The sequence below is a fragment of the Sceloporus undulatus genome, chromosome 6 (genome assembly GCF_019175285.1).
Source record: "Sceloporus undulatus isolate JIND9_A2432 ecotype Alabama chromosome 6, SceUnd_v1.1, whole genome shotgun sequence".
Lineage (NCBI taxonomy): Eukaryota > Metazoa > Chordata > Lepidosauria > Squamata > Phrynosomatidae > Sceloporus > Sceloporus undulatus.
The window spans coordinates 153,734,205-153,757,308 of record NC_056527.1 but is presented as its reverse complement, the minus strand read 5'-3'; the positions used below and the strand labels follow the sequence as shown (position 1 = coordinate 153,757,308).

The following is a 23,104-nucleotide window of genomic DNA, read 5'->3' as shown; positions in this document are numbered from 1 at the left end:
GACTCTATCACCTTCCGAGGAAGTGCATTCCACTGTCGAACAGCCCTTACTGTCAGGAAGTTCCTCCTAATGTTCAGGTGGAATCTCTTTTCCTGTAGCTTGCATCCATTGTTCCGGGTCCTGTTCTCTGGAGCAGCAGAAAACAAGCTTGCTCCCTCTTCAACATGACATCCTTTCAAATATTTAAACAGGGCTATCATATCACCTCTTAACCTTCTCTTCTCCAGGCTAAACATCCCCAGCTCCCTAAGTCGTTCCTCATAGGGCATGGTTTCCAGACCCTTCACCATTTTTGTCGCCCTCCTTTGGACATGCTCCAGTTTCTCAATGTCCTTTCTGAATTGTGGTGCCCAGAACTGGACACAATATTCCAGGTGGGGCCTGACCAAAGCAGAATACAGTGGCACTATTACTTCTCTTGCTCTAGTCACTATACTTCTATTGATGCAGCCTAAAATAGCATTGGCCTTTTTAGCTGCCGCATCACACTGTTCACTCATGTTCAACTTGTAGTCTACTTGGACTCCTAGATCCCTTTCACACGTAGTTTCATTCAGCCAGGTGTCACCCATCCTATATCTGTGCATTTTATTTTTCCGCCCTAAGTGCAATACCTTACATTTCTCCGTGTTGAATTTCATTTTGTTAGCTTTGGCCCAGCTTTCTAGTCTATTCAGGTATATTGGGGCACACTCCAATGTGTATCTGGACTCTGGCTAGGAAATGCCAGAGCATAACAGGTGTAAGCAATGAGATCAGAAGTGCCCAATGCACATCAGAAATGTCCAATATGCATTGAAGCAGTCTTTCCAGTCCTTAAGTAGGCATCTTTGTAATTCACTAACAGCATTTTGTTGCATTTCCTTAACTGAGTTACTTATTTGTAAAGTTAGGAAACATAGACTGTGATGCAGGATTTTGGCTCATATGAGATAGGTGAGAATATGAATATTTAAATAAATAAAAACACACCCCTTTCCAGCCTGGCACCTACTGCTATGTTAAAATCCTCATTATCCACAGAAATACACAAAGGGATAACTGGAGTTGCAGTTGAGCATCACAAGAGTAGGCCAGATTGGAAAAGGCTGTTCTAGGATGAACAAAAATGTTCAAAAATGAAAGTCAACCCTACCATGAGACTGGATGAAGCAGCTGCTTCGGGCAGCAGGCACTGAAGGGTGCAGAGTAGTGGCAAAGTACCACGGGGAAAACTCTATATGTATCCTGAATGTCTGTCCTGTCAATCAAGCCAAAGTTAGCTTCCACTGCCAATTCATTTAGCATCCGAATGGGGCAGAGGCACCATCTTGTCCTTAGCCTCAGGTGGCCAAATGTCTTGGGTCAGGTCTGCTAAAATACCCTGACAGTTCCACACCGTTGACTGTTGCCAGAGGAACCCTATGACCCTGGGTGTGTGATCTCCATAAAAAAACCCCACATCCATCCTGATTTCCCTGCTCTCTGACAGCTGAGCTCCTGAAGTCACAGGAAAAGCTGGAAATGCAAAAACGAAGAGCTTTAGATCATAGAATATTTGTTTAACACTGAATAATTCTCTCCAGTGGAAACGGAACTATTTTAATCCTCTTGTGTTGCATGTTGAGAGGCGCTCTTTTGGAGAGCTGTATTAAAGGATGCTTAGGAGAGAAGGTTCAACCAGATCTTGGATCCCAGAACGCTCCTTGGACCCTGTTTTGTGGAGGCCAACACTTCTTCCCAATGCAGTATGTTGTCATTTGCTGTTGTGTGCCTTCAAGTTGCTTCTGACTTATGGCAACCCTAAGGTGAAACTATCATGAGGTTTAGCAAGTTTCTGAAAAACAAAATAATAATATTGTGTCTAAGGTAGCATTGAGAAACCATATCTTCAAATAGTGAGGCTGTCACCCTATGCCCACTTACGTATCATGTCCTCCAAACAATTAACTCTCACACCCACCAACATTTCACAAATGGAAACCAGGACACATATGGCCGAGCACATTAGAGGGTGATCAAGATGGCAAAAGTTATTAATAAGGAAGAACACACTAGCTACACGAAACTGTATCAGATTGCTTTTGCCTGAGCTTACTGGGAAGGGCATGTTTCCACCCACTCTCCTCTCCTCCCCAATTGAATGCCAACTACCTTTGCATTTTGAACTCAGTTTGCTACAAGTGAAATAAGTTGAGGAGAAAGAGGGAAAAGTGGGAGGAAGAGAAAGAAACTGGGACATTTTAAAACCTGCTGAAAAAAGGGAAGGCAGGGGATTAATCAGGACTGCCAAACTGGGACAGCTAGAAGATATGCACTGTCCTCACAGTGGTTTAGTACGTTGAGCATTGGACTAGGACACTGGGAGACCAAGGTTCAAATACCAGCTTGGCCATGGAAATCCGCTGGTTGACCTAGGGCAAGTCATACTCCCTCAGCCTCAGAGGATGGCAATGGCAAACCCCCTCTGAAGAACCCGTGCCAAGAAAATCCCAGGCTAGGCAAACACTTTAGGGTCACCATAAGTCAGAACTGACTTGAAGGCACACAACAACAACACAGAGGATTGCTAGGGAAACTTGCGCATTCTGTTTGCCCTGGAGTTCACACTGGGGAGGGAAGCGGCCAGATAGCATGTATTCGTCAAATATGAATTATCCCTTTTAAAGCTGGCTGCAGCAGATTTGTAAACCTGCTGCCTTGGTTAGGAAGGCATAGATATGATGGGTTGGAAATTAGATGGAGAATTGCAGATCCCAAATAAAAGACTGATTTCCTGGGCCTTGGGTGACCTGTATTGGCTAGAGAGCTGTAGATGTGGTAAGATGCTCCATTACTCCTTGCGAACATTTCTGCATAATCAAAAGCAGTGGGTTGACCTTCACTATACCATCATGTTTTGGCAGCTGAGGCTGCGTTGTTGCTGTGCATTAAAGTTGTCTCTGACTTATGGAAACCCTCATCCAGGGTTTTCTTGACTAGATTGATTCAGAGGAGGTTATACTTTTTCTCTGAGGCTGAGTTTTCATGGCCAAGCCTGGATTCGAACCCAGGCTCCTAATCATAGTCCAATACTCAAACCACTATGCCATGCTGGCTCTCTTAAATTGTAGATGACTTAAAACAACAATTCAGGAGTAACAGTCTCAGAGTAACAGTCTAAGCCAGCATGGCATAGTGGTTTGAATGTTGGGACTACAACTCTGGGGACACATAAATATTTATGAGATTTGCCAGCCAGTGTTCTGAACAGTATTTAACGTTTAAAATGTATTTTTTAGCCTTTAAACAATTTTTATCTATGTGATAAGTCATCTCCTATGCCAGGAGAAAGGTGGGATATAGATTAAACAAACAGTAAATGTAAAACTGATATGGAAACACGAAAGATCCTGTTTCTCATCTTCGCCGAGCTATTGAGGCAGGCTTCTCATACACACAGAGCCTGTCCTACCTTACAGGATTGTTGTGTGGATACGAATTGAGAGAAGGAGGGCCATTTATGTGCCTTGACTGGAGGGAAGAAATGTTAAAAGCATTAAGAGCAATGAGATCAGAAGTGCAAGCCTAACCAAAGTCAGTCCTGTGAGATTTTTCAACATAAAACAGAGGGATGTTTTGCAAGACATAAAAACAATGGGGTGAAAGCAATGGCTTTCACCATCTCGGCTGGGTCAGGTTAGCCACATGTGGGTGACACCGTGTGGGTCAGTTGTACATACAAGTTCATTCCCGGTTAGCTTTGTGCACAGAGCTCAGAGCTCAGCCACTGTGTGCAGCTCGCTTTATTGAGAAAGTATTTCTATGACTGCAAATGCCCTCAGTGCAAAAGCTATTCTGGGAACCAGGGCTGTGCAGTGGCATTGATTTTTTCTGCCAGGGGAATAGGAGCCCGCACTCATCCTTTCCTCCTCCCTGCTGCTGTTGCCAAAGAAGTCTATTCCCAGGATGCCCCCTGTCTTTGGGGTCTTGCTTGGGTACATTTCACTTGGACACTTTCCGGAGAGATGGCTACATCCAGTCTGCTGCAAATCATGATGATGATGATGAAGTTTGGAATGCATCGCAATATAGTAAAATAATAATAATAATAATAATAATAATAATAATAATAATAATAATATACATTCAGCATGCAATGCATCACAATATAGTTATATGTAATGTGCTGTTTTTTGTTTTTGCAAGAGCGTAATGGATTTACCTTTCAAAAATGACAGAATGAGTAAGAACTGCATGTATCTCTGTGTGTGTGCTCACGCGTACATGCGTGTATGAGGCTGGATTATCTATGGTTCAGTGGGTGCTATTGCTCCAGGCACCTCATTGGCAAGGGACCCAACTGTGGAAGAAAAGGAAGGAAGGAAGAAAAAAAGGTAGCTTGCTTTCTCATCGTCCCCAGTGACTTTCCCTAATCTCCTGGTGTTTCTGTTACCATCCACATTTTTGCATATTACAGTACTTGAGCATAGGATCATGTTGTTACATTTCACTGAAATTGCAGGGCTGAAAATGTATTCACATAGGATACATATTGGTACTCCTCTCTATTACAATTTCATTAATTTTATGTTTGCACCACCATTTCTAGAATAGCTCATATAAGTGCAAAAAAGGGGCAGCGTTTTTGGAGCAACAGTTTAAAAACCCTTGCACAGTGAAGTCCCTTTTCGCACAATCTTTTTGCACCTGTCCAGCCAAAATTTTCCTCTTTGTCCTCTGGTTAGCTGGGAGCATTTTTAGCAGCATCAGCATTGGGAGGATGGTGAAGAAGAGCTGGAAAAACACAGACTTTGAGTGTTAGATTGCCACAGGCTTTCTTGACTTGGATGTTTTAATTTCTTCATGTGTATATTGTTAGCTTTGAATAAAAAGCTTCCTGAAACCCGTTGAACTGCTTTTGTGTGTGTGGTGCAGGAACCTATCCCTATTCTTTCCATGTTATTTCTGCCTCCGGGACCAAAATTTCTGTTAAAAAGAAATGGCCAGGAGCGCATTGTGACAGATCTGTCACACGCATCTACTGCATTAACTGAGGTGGACTGTAATGGAGTGATATAAAATGCTCCATTCTGCATGAATTAAGCAGGAGTGACACAAACTGGATATAAAGTGAGAATTACCAGAACGCACACGGAAGATACATTGCCATTAAATGAATGTCAGCTATAATTTAAAAAACAAACACTAGTTGAATGATGACATAGGAATGAGAATGATGGCAGTCCCACAAGATTAGCAACGACAGAAACAACCCAAAATTACACACAAAGTTGGCAGGAGGAAAACGGTAATTACCAAATATGAACATGAAGTTGGCAAGATAGGATTTCTAGGTGTACTCACTTTGGATATTTGTCTTCTGTTCCGCTGAAGCGTCTTTGCCAAGGTGCACGAAACACAGGACAAACCAAATGAAAACTATGCCACTAGAAAAGATAGCTGCTTCTTAACCACAAGAAACAAACCAGCCACTTTACAAATGTTAACTATGTCCTGGGTGAGAGAGTGTCTGTAACTAGCTGTTTACGTCCATTTTGTTACCGTTGTTTCATCCACGCACAAAAGAGGAGCCGAGATCCTCTATCAGATACTGTACATAGCCATGATGTCCTGGCTATGATCTGTCTCCTGAGCTGATCCAACCTGACCAAACCTAGCTACAAATCCAGGCAGCACCACCAAAAGGATGGCATTCTGCTGGGCTGGTGCTAAAGACTTTATGCCAGTCTCCAGATCAAGGGAAGTACAGTTGGTCCTCCACACTGGCAGCTTTGACTTTTGCAGATTTGGTTATTTGCGGTTTTTATTAATATGTTCTCTCTAGGAATCTCTAGGTCCTTCAGTGCAATTGTGCTGGAAGATGACCAGTTGTGCTGGAGAACCTAGAGAAAATACTTCTCTAGGTATTTGTAGGTCTTCCAGCATGATTCTATGATCAACTTCTGGCAGATGTTGATCACAAAGTGGCACTGGAAGACCTGGAAAGGGGTTCTCTTAGGTAAAAAGAATAGTAGTGTGTTTTTTCAAATTATTTGTGGGTTTTCCACATTCATGGGAATCCTTCATCCCTAACCCCAGAGAATGTGGAGGTACCACTATACTAGTGCTGCTCTATTCTACTATAGTCAGACCTCGCTTGGAATGTGTCTAATTCTGGGCACTACAGTTGAAGAAGAATACCGACAAATGGGAACGTGTTCAAGATGAACAGAAATCTAGAAAGCAAGTCTTATAAGGAATGACTTGGAGCGCTGGGTGTGTTTAACTTGGAGAAGACCGAAAGGTGACAAAATGGCTATCATGAAATATCTGAAGGGAAGAAGAAGCTAGCTTGTTTTCTGCTGCTCTGGAGAACAGAACACGAACCAATGGATTCAAATTACAAGAGCAGAGATTCCACTTATACATTTGAGTATGAAATAGACTACCTTGGAGGGTGGTGGATCTCCATCTTTGGAGGCCTTTAAACTAAGGTTGGATGGCATCTTTGAAGAGTGCTTTAGCTGCTTATTCTTGCATTGCAGGGGGTTGGGTTAGATGGCCCTTGTGGTCCTTTCCGTCTTTATTATTCTAGACGTCCAGCCTTGTTGAGAAGCTTCTACAGATCCACAGAGGGGGGGAAAAAGGGGAGTGGGTGGGACAAGAACGGAGGGACAATATGCTTCTTGCATCACTTGTTTGGAAGGTGCAGCTTAGGAAAAAATGTGGCAGCGAAAGAGCAGAGTATTTCATTGGATCAAAACACGAAGTATCCTGGTCTGCAATGTAGGGGTAGAGAGCCACCTAGTGTTAAATGGTTAGCACTATCCACACTTCATCTACTGTATTAGGAAAAAATTAATTTTCTCTTGTCATGTAGCCACACTACAGAATTGTAGCTGCCTGACACTGCTTCAGCTGTCATGCCTCTATTTTACAGAATTGTGGGATTTGCAGTTTAGTGTAGCACCAGATCTCTCTAACAGGGATTGCTAAATAACTCAAAACTACAAACCCTAGGATTCCATAGCACTGATCCATAGCATTTAAAGTGGAATTAAATGGCTATAATTCTGCAACACAATTAATTATTCAACTTCTACAGGTGAATCTAAGTGTTTGCTGATGGCTAGCACTTACACAATTGAGTCCTGTTGACTTTTCAACTAGGATAACACACAGTACAGTGGCATCACTGGTTTTGGTGTCACCCGGTGCGGTAACTCATGGCGTCACCCCTTCCATTGACTTAATCCCATACTACACCATACAGAATCCTTCGCAATGTTTTTTGCACTAATGTTACTCATTCGTCGTAATTCCTGTATGTTACTGAACCTGATATTACTGTATATTACTGAACCTGATGGTAAAAGTCCCTTTTATTTTAAAGGGACACAGGCAAATGCCACAGCTCCTTTCTACCCAAAGACAGATGTTTGGGAAATGGTGCTGTCACCCCACTTTAGGATGTCACCTGGTGCGGACTGCACCCCTGCAACCTCTAGTGACACCACTGACACAGTTGAAACTGACTCAGACCATTCGTCTATGTGTTTGATAGTTTAATAGAGTTTAATTACAAAGTCATTAGCCTTTTTCTCTTTTCTTATGCTGACTAGGGTTCATGGAAGCTGCCGGTCAACAATATCTGAAGGGCTGCAGCCACCTTCCCCTGCCTTAAGACAGCCACTCCTAGAGTAGATAATATTGCAGTGGAAGAACAAATATTGTGATCTGCTATAAGGTACCTTCTTTGTACTTCTGTCAAAAAATGGCCACAGCTAAGTCCAAACAACTCCCAAATGTAGCTGTTTGGAAACTGTGGCATTTTTCTGCAAAATTCTTTCTCTCAAGCACAAATCCCACATTAACTTCTGCGAATAATTTCCCCCAAAACAATTTGGGATAGGTGAATGCTAGGGGAGAAATACTGCACCAAATTCCCTATATTATTCTTTCTAAGGAGGTTTCCCTGAGTACAGTATTAGGAAATCCATTTTTCAATCAGGAATCGAATAACTGTGAATATGTTTCCACTCCTAGTTCCAGGTAGCAATCCCTCACGCCTCCAGTGAAAAAGGATCAATGTGGTGTGGTGGCTTTTATATTGGACTATGACTCTGGAGACCAGGGTTCGAATTCCCGTTCTGCCCCTTGAGCAAGTCACAGTCTCTCAGCCTCAGAGGATGGCAATGGCAACCCCCCTCTGAAGACACTTGTGAAGAAAACCCTGTGATAGGCTCACCATAAGTCAGAAATGACTTAAAGGCAAATAACATGCGCACACACACGGCAAGACTAAAGGCCTGCTGCCCATTAGTGACAATAATCATTTGTTCATTGCGACGATTCTGGGAGTTTAATGGACAAATAATCTGACCTAACATGTGTCACCTTTGTATGATTCCTAACCCTGTGACTCAGGATTCTTTAAACTTCTTTAAACTTAGGTGGGTATCATGTGGCCTTTGGGCCACATATGGTCCCTGGATACTTCTTATGTGGCCCCTGAATCCCCCATCAGGCCACCTAACTGAGCAATTTTTAAAATTTCAGCATGATTTGGGGGCAATTTCACAAAGAAAACCCTGCAAAACTGCAGGAAAGCATCAAATATGTATATATAGCTAGCCCCACAAGCATTCCAGAACCCTGTACTATCCCAAAACTTCCATTTTCGTCTGCAGTCCCTCTCAAAATGGCAACAGGATGTGCTGCGACATCCATTTTGAGAGGGACTGCAAAGGAAAAGGGAGCTATTTGGACTTGCTGTTTGTGAGGTGTGTTTGTGTGACCCACAGAGTGATTAGGGGCAAATTGGACCCTGCCCCCTATGAAGCTGCTCACTCTTTAAATGAATCATAGGCATACGTTTCACACCTGAGGTAGAGGATTTGGGGCCTTCTCATCAAAGTGACGGATTATGGGAGATTAAACATTAGAAGGAACTTGACGATAAGAGCTGTTCGGGAATGGAACCAATTACCTAGAGAAGTAGTGGGGTCTCTTTCTCTGGACATCTTCAAAAGAGGTTAGATAGCTATCTATTGAGGATGCTCTAGCTGGGCCCCCTTCCAATTTTATAATTCTATGATCCAGTGTGGTGTAATTTAGCAATACCATTTACATTTCTATAATGCTTAATGTGAACTCAGCACAATCAAACAGTTTACAATCTGTAAGCCAATTGCCCTTAACAAGCTGGGTACTCATTTCACTGACCTACGAAAGGATGGAAGGCTGAGTCAACCTTGGAGCTCTGGGATCGAACTCACAACCTTGTGGCTGCAGTACTGGCATTTAACCACTGTGCCACCAGAGCCCAGCAGACAACTCTGGAGACCAGGGTTCAATCCTCCACTCACCCATGGAGGCCCATTGAGTGACTTTGGGCGAGTCACATACTCTCAGCCCCAGAAAACTCATGATAGGTCCACCTTAGGTCCATCGTAAGTTGCAAATGGCTTGAAGGCACATGACAACAACCAGAGAGAGAAGCGTGCCACTCTGTGACCTTAGGGTTGCCGTAAGCAGAAATGACTTGAAGGCACACAGCAACGACAATAACAATGAACCAGCAGCTAACACAAAACCACAAGCCTCCTCCAAAGTACTGCAAACCCAGTGAAAAGATCAGAGCTGAAGCAGGTTAGGTAATGTGTTCGTATGGAATGGTTTTATTACAGTTTAATCTCACAGTTGGCAGCATTATATGAGCATAAAGCACTAGACAGGACTGGAAAAGGCCTCTGGAGACAGCATGCAAACACTGTTTGAAGCAAAAATTTTAAAAAAATACAACCCCACAGTTGTCCACGGTGGCTTTGCAGTTTTAAACTCGCCCCACCTACATTTGGTCAAGGAGTGGGGCGAGTTTACCAAGTTTGAGAGCAGGTGTCTTTGTGTTTGCGTGTATGTGTGTGTGTATGTGTGTTTAAACATTATTTTTAACCATTACATTAAAAAATAAGATTCCCCCCCCCAAAAAAAAACTTTAATAAAACCCAGCAAAACAGCTGATTTCCTGGTGCAGTTTGACATAATAATAATAATAATAAAAAATCAACCAAAAATAAAAAAATTGAACAAAAAACATTTTTAAAAAAAAGTCAGGGATAAGGATACTGGATTGGACATTTGGGTATTTCCAGATGTTTGGAGAAGTACTGAGATGGGGAGGACATTCATGCCACCCCAAAAAGTCTTCCTTGCCCACCTCTCCTCCTGGTGTTGTTTTGGCATTACGTGGCCTTCTTATTCCTCTCTGTAGGAACTGAAGGCACCAAGTCTGGTTCCAAGGGAGAAGCAAAAAAAGTGGAAGGTAGACAAGGGTTGGGATGCAGGAGGTTGGTTTGCAGGGTGGAATTTGGGATGGGAAGGTGAAGAACATGCTACTAAAATGTTGTCATGCCCTTCCCCGGTGAATTGGGGATTTCTATGGGATGCGGGAAAGAATAGGAAGATGGGGTGGTCACTCCAAGATTTTCTCTCTCTCTCTCTCTCTTTATTACGGACCAGAGACCCAACAAAATCAAATTCACAAACTCTTTCTTGTGTGCATCTTCAGATGATTTTGCTGGAGGGGGGAAAAATTAAAAAGCTAAAAAGATAAGCCATCCTTGAAGGAGGAGGAATTAACCATCTCCCCACCCACCAGCCGGGGCAGGGGGGGAGACTATGCACATAAGTCCCGTATGTTTCTTGAAGTACAGTCCCTTGAGTGGAGGAATTCGGATTCCTGGAAAATAATAATAATAACATCGCTTCGCTCAGTCCCTCGCCCAGCCCTACCCCGACACACGTGCACAGGAGGGGATCACAGGAAGTGATGGAGAAGGCGCGTCCGAAGAAAAGCCCGCCCTCCCGTCTACCTCACAGGTAAAGCTCACTGGCTTTGATATGCTCTAGCTGTTCCCGTAGTTGGTGGAAGGACGGCCGGTGAGTAGGATCTAAGTTCCAGCACTTTTTCATCACCTCGTAGACAATCTGCGGGCAGCCGTCGGGAGCGTCCATTTTGTACCCCTTCTCTACGCGAGGAACTACATCCTTCAGAGGCTGCAAAAGCAGAGAAACAAATTCCTTAAGGTACAGTTGGCCCTCCTTATCCACTAATTTTTTTTATCCACGGGGTCAAGCAGCCATGGCTTGAAAATACTCAAAAAAGTATAAATTCTAAATAGCAAACCTTGATTTTGCCATTTTATACATTATACATTATATTTTATATATGCCATTTTGCTATGGCATTGTATTTAATGGGACTTGAGCATCCATGGATTTTGTTATCCATAGGGGGTCCTGGAACCAAACCTCAGTGGTTAACAAGGGCCCACTGTATTACACTTTTCACACCTTAGTCTGATGAAGAAGCCAGTGGAGCTTCGAAAATTTGCATCAGGTATTTTGTGCGTTTTGGTTGATCCAATAAAGGTATTGCTGTTTTGTGCCTATCCATGGGTTAATGTAAGTACAGTCGTCCCTTCACATTTGCAGCTTTGACTTTTGTGGTTTTGATTGTTCACAAATTTGATTAATATGATCTCCTAGGAATATCTCATCCTCTAGCAAGAATCTATGGCCAACATCCACCAGACATCACATTGGAGACCTCGAGATTCCTCGAGAGAACACTTTTCTAGACATTTGTAGGTCCTCCAACGCAATTCTATAGCCAATGTCTGGGAGATGTTGACCAAAGAGTTGCACTGGAGGCCCTGGAGATCCCTAGAGAGCTGTTCATTTAGGTAAAAAGAATAGTGTTTTTTTATTTGCAGTTTTTCCACTTCTCTGGGGTCCTTCACCCCTAACCCCAGTGAATATGGAGGGACCACTGTACTATACTTTAATCACATTAAAGTTAAAGGCTATAATGACTGCTAATATTAGTTGCCATTTTCTGTGCTTTGCCTTTTCATCCTTTTTGACATGTGCACATTTTCATAGCCCTGCCTGTGTCTGAGCATCTCTTCCACATATCACACAGCCATAATTTACTAGTTTCTTCCTCATCCATCCAACCTTTAGGCTGAACAGAGTCATGCCGGCTGAAATTTTCTAACTTCTTTGCCATCGTTTTCCATTACGTTTTTTGATTCACGCCCTTCAATTTTACCCTCAACGTATCCACAGGTCATATCAAAATCCATAATTTTGGCCCCAAAACCTGTCTTCTATTTATACAAGAGGTCGACTTACAGCTGAGTATATACAGTAGTTGTCATCTGGTGTTTTAACAGTGTGGTTTTACATAGATTGCTAGCTTCCCTGAACTCCTATGAGAATGGATGGAACATAAATGGAATAAGTAATATAGCTGGCCTCCTGTATCCATGGATTCAAGTATCCACGGTTTGAAAATATTGAAAAATATATATGAATTAAAAAAAATCTTGATTTTGCTTTTTTATATAAGGATACCATTTTACTACCCCATTGTATTTAATGGGACTTGAGCATCCACGGATTTTAGTATTCACGGGGGGGGGGGGGGGTGGTCCTGGAAACAAACCTCAGTGGGTACCAAGGGCCCACTGTACATTAATTTAACAATAATTAATGAATATGAGACAAAGCCAACTGGGCAAAATTTAGAGGCAGGGGGCACAAAATGTAAGTTGGTGGGTGGAACTTACTACCATCCAGAGCTCCATTGAATGGACACCATATTTTCCCCAGAAGTCTATGTCATAACAACATTGTCTTTATTGGGCTAACCAATTCATGATGCATGCTTCAGAAGCCTTTTGGGAAACCTCTCAGCTGGCATGACTTCCAGGCAGTGGTAACAGTATTTTGCTTTCCTACTCACAAACCCCTTCTCTCACATCCATGAAAAATCAGGCAAAAAGCGCAACAATTTTACTGTCTTTGAAGAGGCCAAAAAATGGGAAGGTGTTTTGGCTTATGCATACAGTGTGGGTGGTTGAACAAAGTTTTAGCCTGCCACTCGGAGACTTATCTGATTTCTGAACTAGCCACCCATGCCATTATTGCCCATTTCTTTTCCTGTCATTTTCCCAAGGTTTAACCAGGCAGACAAGGGGATTGCCCTGGGAAAAGGATCACTAAAGTTACTGATGGCAAAAAAACCAAAACAAAACAAAAAAACATTGTGTGGGGGATGGATAATATTATTTCCTTCATACATACCCCCATGAAAGCCCAGTTGTGCAGGCTTAACTTACAATTCTTGGGTAAGGCACTCGTCCAAAGGAGTAGATTTCCCAGAGAAGTATCCCAAAGCTCCACACATCTGACTTGGTTGAAAAATTCTGCCAAGAGTAGAAACAAAACACAAGCCATCACTGAGAGAAACAGTTGCCAACAGTAGAAAGACACACATGCGCACCCGACTTGGGACCAGGGTATCTAAGAGACCGCGTTGTCCCATATGATATGACCATGGAAACCTACTGGATGACCTTGGGTGAGTCACATACTCTTAGTCCCAGAAAACCATGTGATAGATTCGCCTTGAGACAAAAACAAAGGTACACAATAATAGGTTTTGCCTTTGGCTATACTCCTTCCACAGGAATGTGACCCCCCAAGAACTCTGAAACCAAATCTAGCTCTTAGGCTGCAAAATGTTTCCCAATGCTTGTGGTAAAACAAGCTGAAAGTTGTTTGACTATGTAAGGCCCATCAGAGGCCACCTCAGTCCATGCATAATTGTGCAAATGTCCACAACAGCTTAGTCAATACATGAGAAAGACCACTGTGTCACTTTCACAGACCTTTTCTCTAAGTGCTTCTGGTGCTGTCCATTTCACCGGTAGCTTGCCCGTGTCTTGGGTAGATGAAGCTTCTTTCGTCAGCCCAAAATCACTGACTTTGGCAATATTGTCCTCTGAGACCAGTACATTCCGTGCTGCCAAGTCCCTATGAACAAAATTGTTTGCTTCCAGATATGCCATAGCTTCACAGACATCTCTGCAGGGAGAGAAGGAACATATAGGCCAGTGCTCAGAAAATGAGGTTGTCAATGCTTATCAATTCTGAAAACCAAATTTGCAGACAACACCAAACTAGCTAATATCTCAGAGGACAGGAGGAGAACTCAAAATGATTTCGACAAATCAGAGAACTGGGCCAAAACTAACAAAATGAATTTCAATACGGATAAATGGAAGCTACTACATCTAGGCAAGGAAAATGAAATGCACAAATATAGGACAAATGCACAGATACCTGGATTGAAAGCAGTAAATGCGAAAAGGATCTAGGGGTCTTAGTACACCACAACCAAAACGTGAGTCAACAACGTAATGAAGCAACCAAAAAAAGCCAATGCAATTCTAGACTGCATCAACAGGAACATAATGTCCAGATCAAGAGAAGTAGTGGTGCCATTCTATTTGGCTTTGGTCTGACCTCACCTGGAATACTTCCAGAGAAGGGTAACTAAGGAGATCAAAGATCTGGAATTCAAGTCTTATGAGGAATGACTGGGGGAGCTGGGCATGTTTAGCTTGGAGAAGACTTAGGGATGACATAGTAGTCATCTTTACATATCCATATATAGGATTACAAAGAGACAAACCAGCCTAGAAGTCATACTTACAGGGAGAACTTCAGCAGGCAGTCTCCCCCTAGCACAGACCTCCCTCGGGAGCGAAGATAGTCAACTAAGCTTCCCTGCAGACAAAAACAAAAGGATGGGGAAAGAGGAAAGATTAATACTGCAAGTCCTGAAGGAGGAAGGGGGTGATGAAACTCAGAATAAAGCTGTCCCTCATCCTCAATTAGAAAATTCACAACCTATAATAAGGTTGAGGTGAGGCGTCTCTTCCTATGAAAAACAAGAGACTTGCAACATTTCTTTGGGCTTCAGCTACAAGCCGTCCCCCATTAGTGACTCTTCTGCTTCCATTTTGAGGATAGGTTTGAGGCATGAAGGGGTGCAGGCAAACTCTGTGTGTGTTGTGTGTCTTCAAGTCATTTCTGACTTATGGTGACTCTTAAGGAGAGCCTATCACAGGGTCTTCTTGCCAAGCTTTGTCTTGCCTCTACTTTCTTCTGCGTCTGAGAGAGCGTGACTTGCCCAAGGGTCACCAGTGGGTTTCCATGGCTGAGCAGGGATTCAAACCCTGGTCTCCAGAGTCACAGTCCAATGCTTAAAGCACTACAGCATGTTGGTTGTCCTAACCTCTTTATACCATATCCTATCTCCACTGTTTTTTCCTAAGCTAATTATGAAAAGTCGGTTCTACTTCCCCTTAACCTCCCCCTAAATTCCCCTAGAGAGCTGGAGAAACCTGATCTAATGAAGAGTTGAGCTTAGTTTTCAATGACTCCTAGCCCTTTGAAGCTTTATGTAGGATGATCCAATGCAGATCTACTCAGAGTAAGCCCCAGTGATTTCAATAGCACTCCCTCCTGCACTTTGAAAGTATTATTTCTGCAGAATCTGAGAAAGAAAACAAGCAAGTAGGTAATGGTTGGAAGCTACCGCTTCTGTATAACAGCTATTACTGGGTGGGAGGCTGCGCATATATGTATATCAGTCAGATAATACGGCCTTCTGGGGCTGACAATTATGGCCAACAGAATGGCAGAGAAGCAGGGCTTTGCTAATGAGGCAGAACATCACCAGTTCGAGAGGGGAATAAAAAATACAAGATGGTGAAATGCAGCCCCCAACCCATTAGTGACTACAGTTGGAACAAAGAAAATTGCCTTTGAAAGCAGTATCAATAAGGAGCTATCAGTGTCTGTTGATCACTGAAATGGTAACTGGTGAATACGGATTGTTGCTTATGCCATGTGAATTGCAAATTTAAACAATGAGAGATGAAATGCTACCAGGCAAGTTATATGGTGCTTTAACCCACATTTCATTATTTGCTCCTTGGCTAGAGTATGGCAGGCCAGGCTTGGCTGTTCTTGTTGTTGTGTGCCTTCAAGTCATTTCTGACTTACGGTGACCCTAAGGCATACCTATCATAGGGTTTTTCAAGTTTCTTCAGAGGGGTGTTTGCCATTGCCTTCCTCTGAAGCTGAGAGAATGTGACTTGTTCAAGGTCACCCAGTGGGGTTCCATGGCTGAGCTGGGATTCGAACCCTAGTCTTCAGAGTTGTAGTACAATATTCAAACCACTACACCACACTAGGTCCAGGCTTGCCTACAAAGCAGTTATTCATGTGAATACTGTTAGCACTCTTGACACTAAATGGTACTCCTTTATTTGTACCAGAGAGTATTTACATGCTCTCAGAACTTTACTCTGGAAGTAAATGAGAGAGCTGTGGTCCAGTTAGCTATTGGAGTTGTAAAACTCCTGCCTTTTAAGAGGGCAGGTGCAAAATGATGATAGTTAAGGATCCAGGGATCACATCCATTTTTCCCTACAGCTACACCTACAAGCTTGGAAACTGTGTGTAATAGAGAAAGGAGGACACTCACAAAGTGGAAGAAATACAGGTATAAGTGCTTTAAAAAGCCATCCATTCCTGCAGAGTCAGAACTGAAAGCCTCAAGACAAGCCCCATACAGGGATGTAAACCTGGCTATGGGTTGTCCAGACTTACCTACCTACTTCTTTTGGCAGGCCAACCCACTTGATTTTCAGCTATGAATTTTAAATTGGTATATTTTTAATCTCACGTTTTATAATTTTAACATGTCTTGTGTTTATGTGTCTTAACCAATGTGTTTAAATGGTTTTATGTGTTTCAATCCATGGTCCAAAACACAATGCATAAATGATTGAGTTTGACACTGCTTTAACTGTCCTGGCTCAATGCTAGAACATTTTGGGAAGTGTAGTTTTGTGAGACACTTAGCCTTCCCTGTCACAGAGCTCTGGTGCCATAACAAACTATAATTTCTAGGATCCCCGAACACTGAGACAGGGCAGTTAAAGTAGTCTCAAACTGGATTATTTCTGCAGTGTATTTTGGTCCCATGTTGTATCCCGCCACCAGCTTGGGTAGAGGCAAGTAAGAAATCAAATTTATTATTCTCATCACCATATCATCATCATTCAATTTAACAATCACATTTGTTCCCCACACTTTTAGCCAAAATAATGCTCCCAGAGTAGTTTTTTCAAAACAAGACAACCCCAAAATGTAGGTCATGACACACAAGGAATAAGGGATGCAAAGGGAAAAGAGGGGAGAAAAGCTCAGCTGCTTGCTCCAGCTCTGAGAGAAGGCTAAGGAAGAAGAAGTCACATCTGCCGGGACTTGAGGAGATCAGGCATCTGGAATAACACAATGTTGGACTGGCTTTTGGTCTGATCCAGCTGAGCTCCCTCTTAAAAGTCTTACCAGACAAGAATGTTTTAGTTAGGACAGCAGTTCAAGTCCTCTGGCTGGCAGCAACAAGGATCCCATCAGTTCTTACCTTGGCCATGTACTCTGTGACAATGTAGAGGCCACCTTTCTCCTCCACAATCACCCCCAGCATTTGCACGAGGTTACTGTGCCGTAGCTGTCTGCAATGAGATAGAGGGCAAGGATAAAAAAAGGATAGTGGAAGTCAAGTACGACAGTGACATTGCCAAGAAACAAGGGTGAGCACGGTGCACCTCTGGATTCCACTTTTGTGGCCCCTAAAGCACCCCACCAGTCCCCCATAACTTAAATTTCAAGACCCTTTCATCCCAAAATCACATAGAAAGCCTCCCAAATGTATGAAAATTAGCAACACTTCCACTTCATGGCCATAAACACCCCAGAACCCAAATTTGCCTCTGCAGTCCCTCTCAAAATGGTGATAGGAAGTAATGCAATGTCACTTTCTCTCACCATTTCTGGAACGCCTGCAAAGGAAAATGGAGATATTTGGGCTTGATGCTTTGCTGTGTAGTGTAGCCTGCAAAGGGGGATGCTGGGAGGAATATTGGCCTTTGGCCCCCATGCTGAAAATTCAGAAGACACTCGGTCAGGGCTCTCCTGCCCCTATGGGGTAGGGAAGCTCGAACACACCCTTTGCGAGGAGACTTCCACCATCACAGAGAAGGAGAACACCCCTGGCAGCACCACCCCACACCGTGCCACTGGGGTAAGGCAGAAGGCTCATCTTCCCCAAGGCTGCAATCACACATCCCACCCTAAAGAAAGGAAACAACATCATACTATAATAGATCTGAGCAAGAGTTTCCTATCGCTATCTATACTTTAGACTAAATTTGCATCTCACTTTTAACCCCCTTCTTCTTAAGACCCAGCACTCACGTCATTACTGAAGCTTCAGCCAGGAAGGCCTGTGCGGTGGCATCATGTTTAATGCACTTCACGGCAACCTTGTTCCCGTGGTATTCGCCCAGCATCACATCTGCAAAGAAGGAGAACGACGGGTTGAAGGGTGGGATGAGACTGAGAGGTGACAAATACGTGAGCAAGGAGACCTCCCCATTGGACTAGACCATGGATCGATTAAACCCAGTATATGCCTTCCAACAGCAACCTGTTAAAGAGCCCAACTTCGTGCTGCTCCACTGGAGTGTGGGAAAACCAGTCCCAAGACTACAACAACAAGTCTCTTTTGATTCAGCAGGGGTGGGCAAAGTGCCTGAGGTTGCATGGGGCCCATTTTCTGGTGCTTGGCACCTCTTGAACCCCCACCTTGACCCTTTTTCCTGGACAAAAAAGAAAGCAAGTTGTTGCTTCCGGAAGCCTTCAGATACAACAGTTTTCCTTTTCTATAGGTTGCAAGACCTCCTTGTACTGATGTTACTTGTACTGATGCTAATCAAAAGATACCTATTCTTGAGAAAGAGAAGTGGATTTCTGGCCACTTTGTTGTTGCTGTTGTGTTGTTGTTTTTAAATTCAGACATCTCTGCTGCCCTCAACCCATCCCAGGGAGTCCTAGAGCATACAAGTTGCTGAAGTTGCTCAGGGTAAAAAAGAGCACAATTCAATAGGTTTTGTTCAGAGATATAGACAGCTTCATGGACATTAAAGCTAATCTCTCATTTGAAACGGGCTTTTATGGAAACCCCCCTTCATATCTTATTCAATCCTGGCTGTAGCAAAATTCCCCAGCAACGTGTAACAACAAAATCACACTCAGTGCATGAATGCTCTTGCTGCCCAGAGGAAAAAAAATGTGGTTATGCCATCACTGACCAACGTACCTCCAAACTCCCCTTTGCCAAGGGTTTGCAGCAGCTTCAACTCCTTCATGTTGAGGGACCATCCACCTGGAAAGACACGAGGCAAAAGGTGAAGCAGAACAAACAATGGTCTCTTGTGGGATGTTGGATATGGAAAGAAAAGGACCAACTCAGTCTTTAGAAGATACTCACTGCGTGAGAACTCATCCTGAGCAGCCACGGTGCCCTCCATGACCTTTGGCTTGATAAGGCGGGTACAGAGCCCATCAGCATCTGAAGTGTAATGCTGCCAAGGAAGATGAGAGTCAAAGGAATTAAGAATACTTTATGGGGTTGGATCCCAGATTAAGGTTATGTTTTATGCTCACTGCAATCTATGAGACAGGTTAGTCCTTGGTAAACAAAAACTCAGATTGGAATAGGACAAAAGCTTAGCCAAATTGCAACTGGATCCTACATTTGCCCACTTGGAAGCAAGTCCAGCTGAGTTCAACTGGGCTTTTCCCCAGGTTAGCATATAAAATGGGTTGCAGTGTGGATCCAGCCTAGTAAGTGTAGCCTAGTAGTTCAGTTATACCAGATGTGAGTGTCAGTACTATTGTTGTTTTGTGTCTTGCGTTGTTTTGGACCCTTTTCCTGCCTACCTGCAGATCCTGTCAGAATAGATTACCATTTCTGAAGATGTCCTCCAATATATACAAGTAAGGGAGAAAGATGGGCTGGGGGGATGGAAAGAAATTGCTTTCCGATGGCTTTCAACTTGTAACTTTTTCAATGGGGAAACTATTTGAGTTAATGGAGTCAATATCTTGGTTCTGGTGATATATTTACTTGGATTTTTAAACACATCAATGAATTATATTATCTTTTTAGTCTGTGATATGTGTATATGTTTCTGTGTTTTATCATGATGCAGTGGTTTGAGTGTTGGATTATGACTCAGGAGACCAGGGTTTGATTTCTGCTTGACCATGAAATCAGTTGGGCAAGTCACATACTCTCAGCCTCAGCGGAAGGCAATGGCAAATCTTCTCTGAAGAAACATGCCAAGAAAACGCCATGATATGTTCACTTTAGGGTGGCCATAAGTCGGAAATGACTTGAAAGCACACAACACACATTCCAAATCTGTTTGGGTTTTTTATATATGAAAAACTACCAAACACTACATCTTTTAAAAACAACAGATAGTATATCCTCCTCTTAGACGTTTCAACTTGCAATATTCTTTACTTTTAATTTCCATACAAATAACCAGTCTATATCTTAACAAATTTTGTACGTAAATTCTCATTTAAGTGTAATATTTATTTTATATCTAAAAAATTTAAAAAACAGTTGCCAAAAAGAAACCTTTAATGTTCTTAAACCTATCTTTCTGCAACCTGTTAATATTAAATACAGTGGTCCCTCCACATTCGCTGGGGTTAAGGGTGAAGGATGCCCATGAATGTGGAAAAACCACAAGTAAAAAAACACTCTTCTTTTTACCTAAGAGAACAACTCTCTAGGAATCTCCAGGTCCCCCAGTGCACCTCTATGGTCAATATCTGCCAGATATTGATCACAGAATAATGTCGGAGGACCTACAAATGCCTAGAGAAGTGTTTTCTCTAGGAACATATAACTTCCAGCTGAATTGCACTGGAGGACTTTGAGATTCCTAAAGAGATCAAAGCTGCAAATAATTAAATCCGCAAAAGTCAAAGCCGCAACTGTAGAGGGCCAACTGTATGAATTATTTCACAATACAGAAAACATGCAGGGGTAGCTGTGTGAATTATTTATTATTCAAATCTGTTTGTTTTTTGAGAGAGATGCTGGATAAAAATACATGGAGAATCTTAGACCTGGAAGGGACCCCAAAGGATTATCTAGTTCAACCCCCTGCCATGCAACAACACACAACCAAAGCACCCTGAAAGATGCTCATCCAAACTCTGTTGAAAGATGTCCAATGACCTGCTTCTAAGGCAATCTATTCCACTTTTGAATGGCTCTTACAGTAAAAAGGGGGTCTTTTTAATGTTCAGGCAGAATCTCTTTTCTTGTCGTTTGAATCCAAGACATCTGCCGCACCCCAAAACAGACAACTGTGGCACGCTCCTTCCACGAGGGGGCATCCTGCAGCTAAGCAGAGCTCCTGATGGCTTTTACCAAAAAGCCAACTGAGAGTGCCTTGCTCACATTCTGTGATTTTTACTGTTATCACCCCTGAGGAGTTGCTCGCATTTCTCTCTGCCACAGTTCCAAGAAAAAAGGAGTTCAATTTTCCCCCTCAGGCTATTGCTTCTATTCAAGAGGAACAGGCTTCTTCATCCTTGCTCCGATCCTGCCCTACTCAGACCCCAATTTTTCTGCCTTTGCCCAACAACCTCCCACCTAGCACATGGCACGCAAGCAAAGGGGCCCCTGCACCTGTTTCGGAGACTTTCGGTATCGCTCAGAGCTTCTTCCGTTCTCTGCAAAGCGAGGAGAGACACAGGAAGCATTTAGCACCTCTGAGCGTCATAGACTGTGACCAGGCTGCTTTATTTGTGTATTGGGTTGTGGCTGAGCTGGCAGACAACTTAACAATAGTTGGTGGGAAAAGAAAGGCTGGCCAGCCATAAGTCCTTTTTCTGGCCACATGGAGAAATAAAAAAATTCCCTTGGAATAGCTCTCCTTCCCAGACCCAGAGCATAAGGCTCCTAACACATTGCAGAATTACTGCAGATTGACACCACTTGGCTCTGTGCAATGGAATCCTATTATTTGTAGTTTGTTGTGGCACCAGAGCTCTTCTGTGTGCCTTCATGACATTTATGGCCACCTTAAAGTGAACCCATCATAGGGTTCTGTAGCATGTTTTTTCAGAGTGGGTTTGGCATTGCCATTCCCTGAGGCTGAGAGTGTGTGACTTGCCTAAGCATACCCAGTGGGTTTCCATGGTTGAGCCAGGATTCGAACCCTGGTCTACCAGAGTCATAGTCCAACACTCAAACCACTCCACCATGCTGGCTCTCACAACTCTCTGACAGAGAAGGCTGCATTTCTTACAAATCTACAGATCTCAGAATTCCATAGCATTGAGCCATGGCAGTTAAAGTAGTGTCAAACTGAATTAATTCTGTAGTGTAGACACAGATTCAGCTTGTCCTTGTGCAACAGTTAGCATCTGTATGCTCCAGCCCTGCAAACATGGGGCTGAGATAAGACACAGGAAGAGAGGCTAAGATAGCAGAACGGTTTCCTCTCTTTCTCTACTAGAACATGAGGAAAGTTGTTCTAACCTTTTGGATGACAAGACCCAGAATCCCCCACTCTCAATGGTCAAGGGTGTATCCACACTGCAAAGTTACACCAACTGGATACCACTTCAGCTGCCATGACTTATCCTCTGGAATCCTGGGATTTGTAGTTTGGTGAAGGATCTATTTTGAGGGCTAGCGTGGTATAGTAGTTTGCAGGATTAGGACACTGAGAGATTGGGGTTCAAATCCCTACTCAGCCATGGAAACCTACATTGCACAAGTCACACTCTCTCAGTTTTATAGGAAGGCAATGGCATCCCTTTTTCTGAATAAATCTGACAACGAAAACCCTATGATATAGTTCCTGTTGGAGTTGGCCAATGTTGCAATTGGCTAACAGTTGAAGTCACATAACAACAACGATGGACTTGAAAGTCATTGCTAGAGAACTTTAGTCCACCACCACTCCACCCAATCTCAGCACTAGAGTTCTCTAGGAGAGAATTCTAACTACTTCAGTAAACTACATCTCCCAGGATTCCACAGAACAGAACCTTGAGAGTCCAAGTGGTATTCCATCTGCACAAGAAGAAGGAACCATATTGTGTATGACAGGAATGGGCTACTCTGGCTCTCCTGTTGTTTTTGGACTGCATCCCCCATAATGTCTCCCCAACAGCTGAGATAGATCTGGAAAGCCAGTTGTTCATCCCAAGGTATAACACCTTGCCTCAGCCCAGGGGCCCTATAGATGTCTTCAGCTACAGCTCCCATCATCTCCCAGACATGGATACAAGCCAGGATGATGGGAACATCAAAGTGCTATAACCCAAGATTTAA

At 43.1% G+C, this 23,104-nt stretch overlaps 1 protein-coding gene across 3 annotated transcripts in view; it reads right to left on the bottom strand.

The window, feature by feature from the left end:
• Positions 1 to 9,618: 9,618 nt before the first annotated feature.
• The window catches only part of CSK (C-terminal Src kinase), a 33,819-nt gene continuing 20,333 nt past the window's right edge, over positions 9,619 to 23,104 (bottom strand). For all 3 annotated transcript variants that reach the window (XM_042476499.1, XM_042476500.1, XM_042476498.1), the window contains exons 6-13: positions 19,223 to 19,316; positions 19,052 to 19,117; positions 18,148 to 18,247; positions 17,315 to 17,405; positions 14,528 to 14,601; positions 13,701 to 13,896; positions 13,149 to 13,235; positions 9,619 to 11,019 (exon numbers count right to left, since the gene is read on the bottom strand). In XM_042476499.1, the coding sequence (XP_042332433.1) occupies positions 10,837 to 11,019; positions 13,149 to 13,235; positions 13,701 to 13,896; positions 14,528 to 14,601; positions 17,315 to 17,405; positions 18,148 to 18,247; positions 19,052 to 19,117; positions 19,223 to 19,316 (891 nt within the window). In that variant the 3' untranslated portion in view covers positions 9,619 to 10,836. The remainder of the gene's footprint in view (positions 11,020 to 13,148; positions 13,236 to 13,700; positions 13,897 to 14,527; positions 14,602 to 17,314; positions 17,406 to 18,147; positions 18,248 to 19,051; positions 19,118 to 19,222; positions 19,317 to 23,104) is intronic.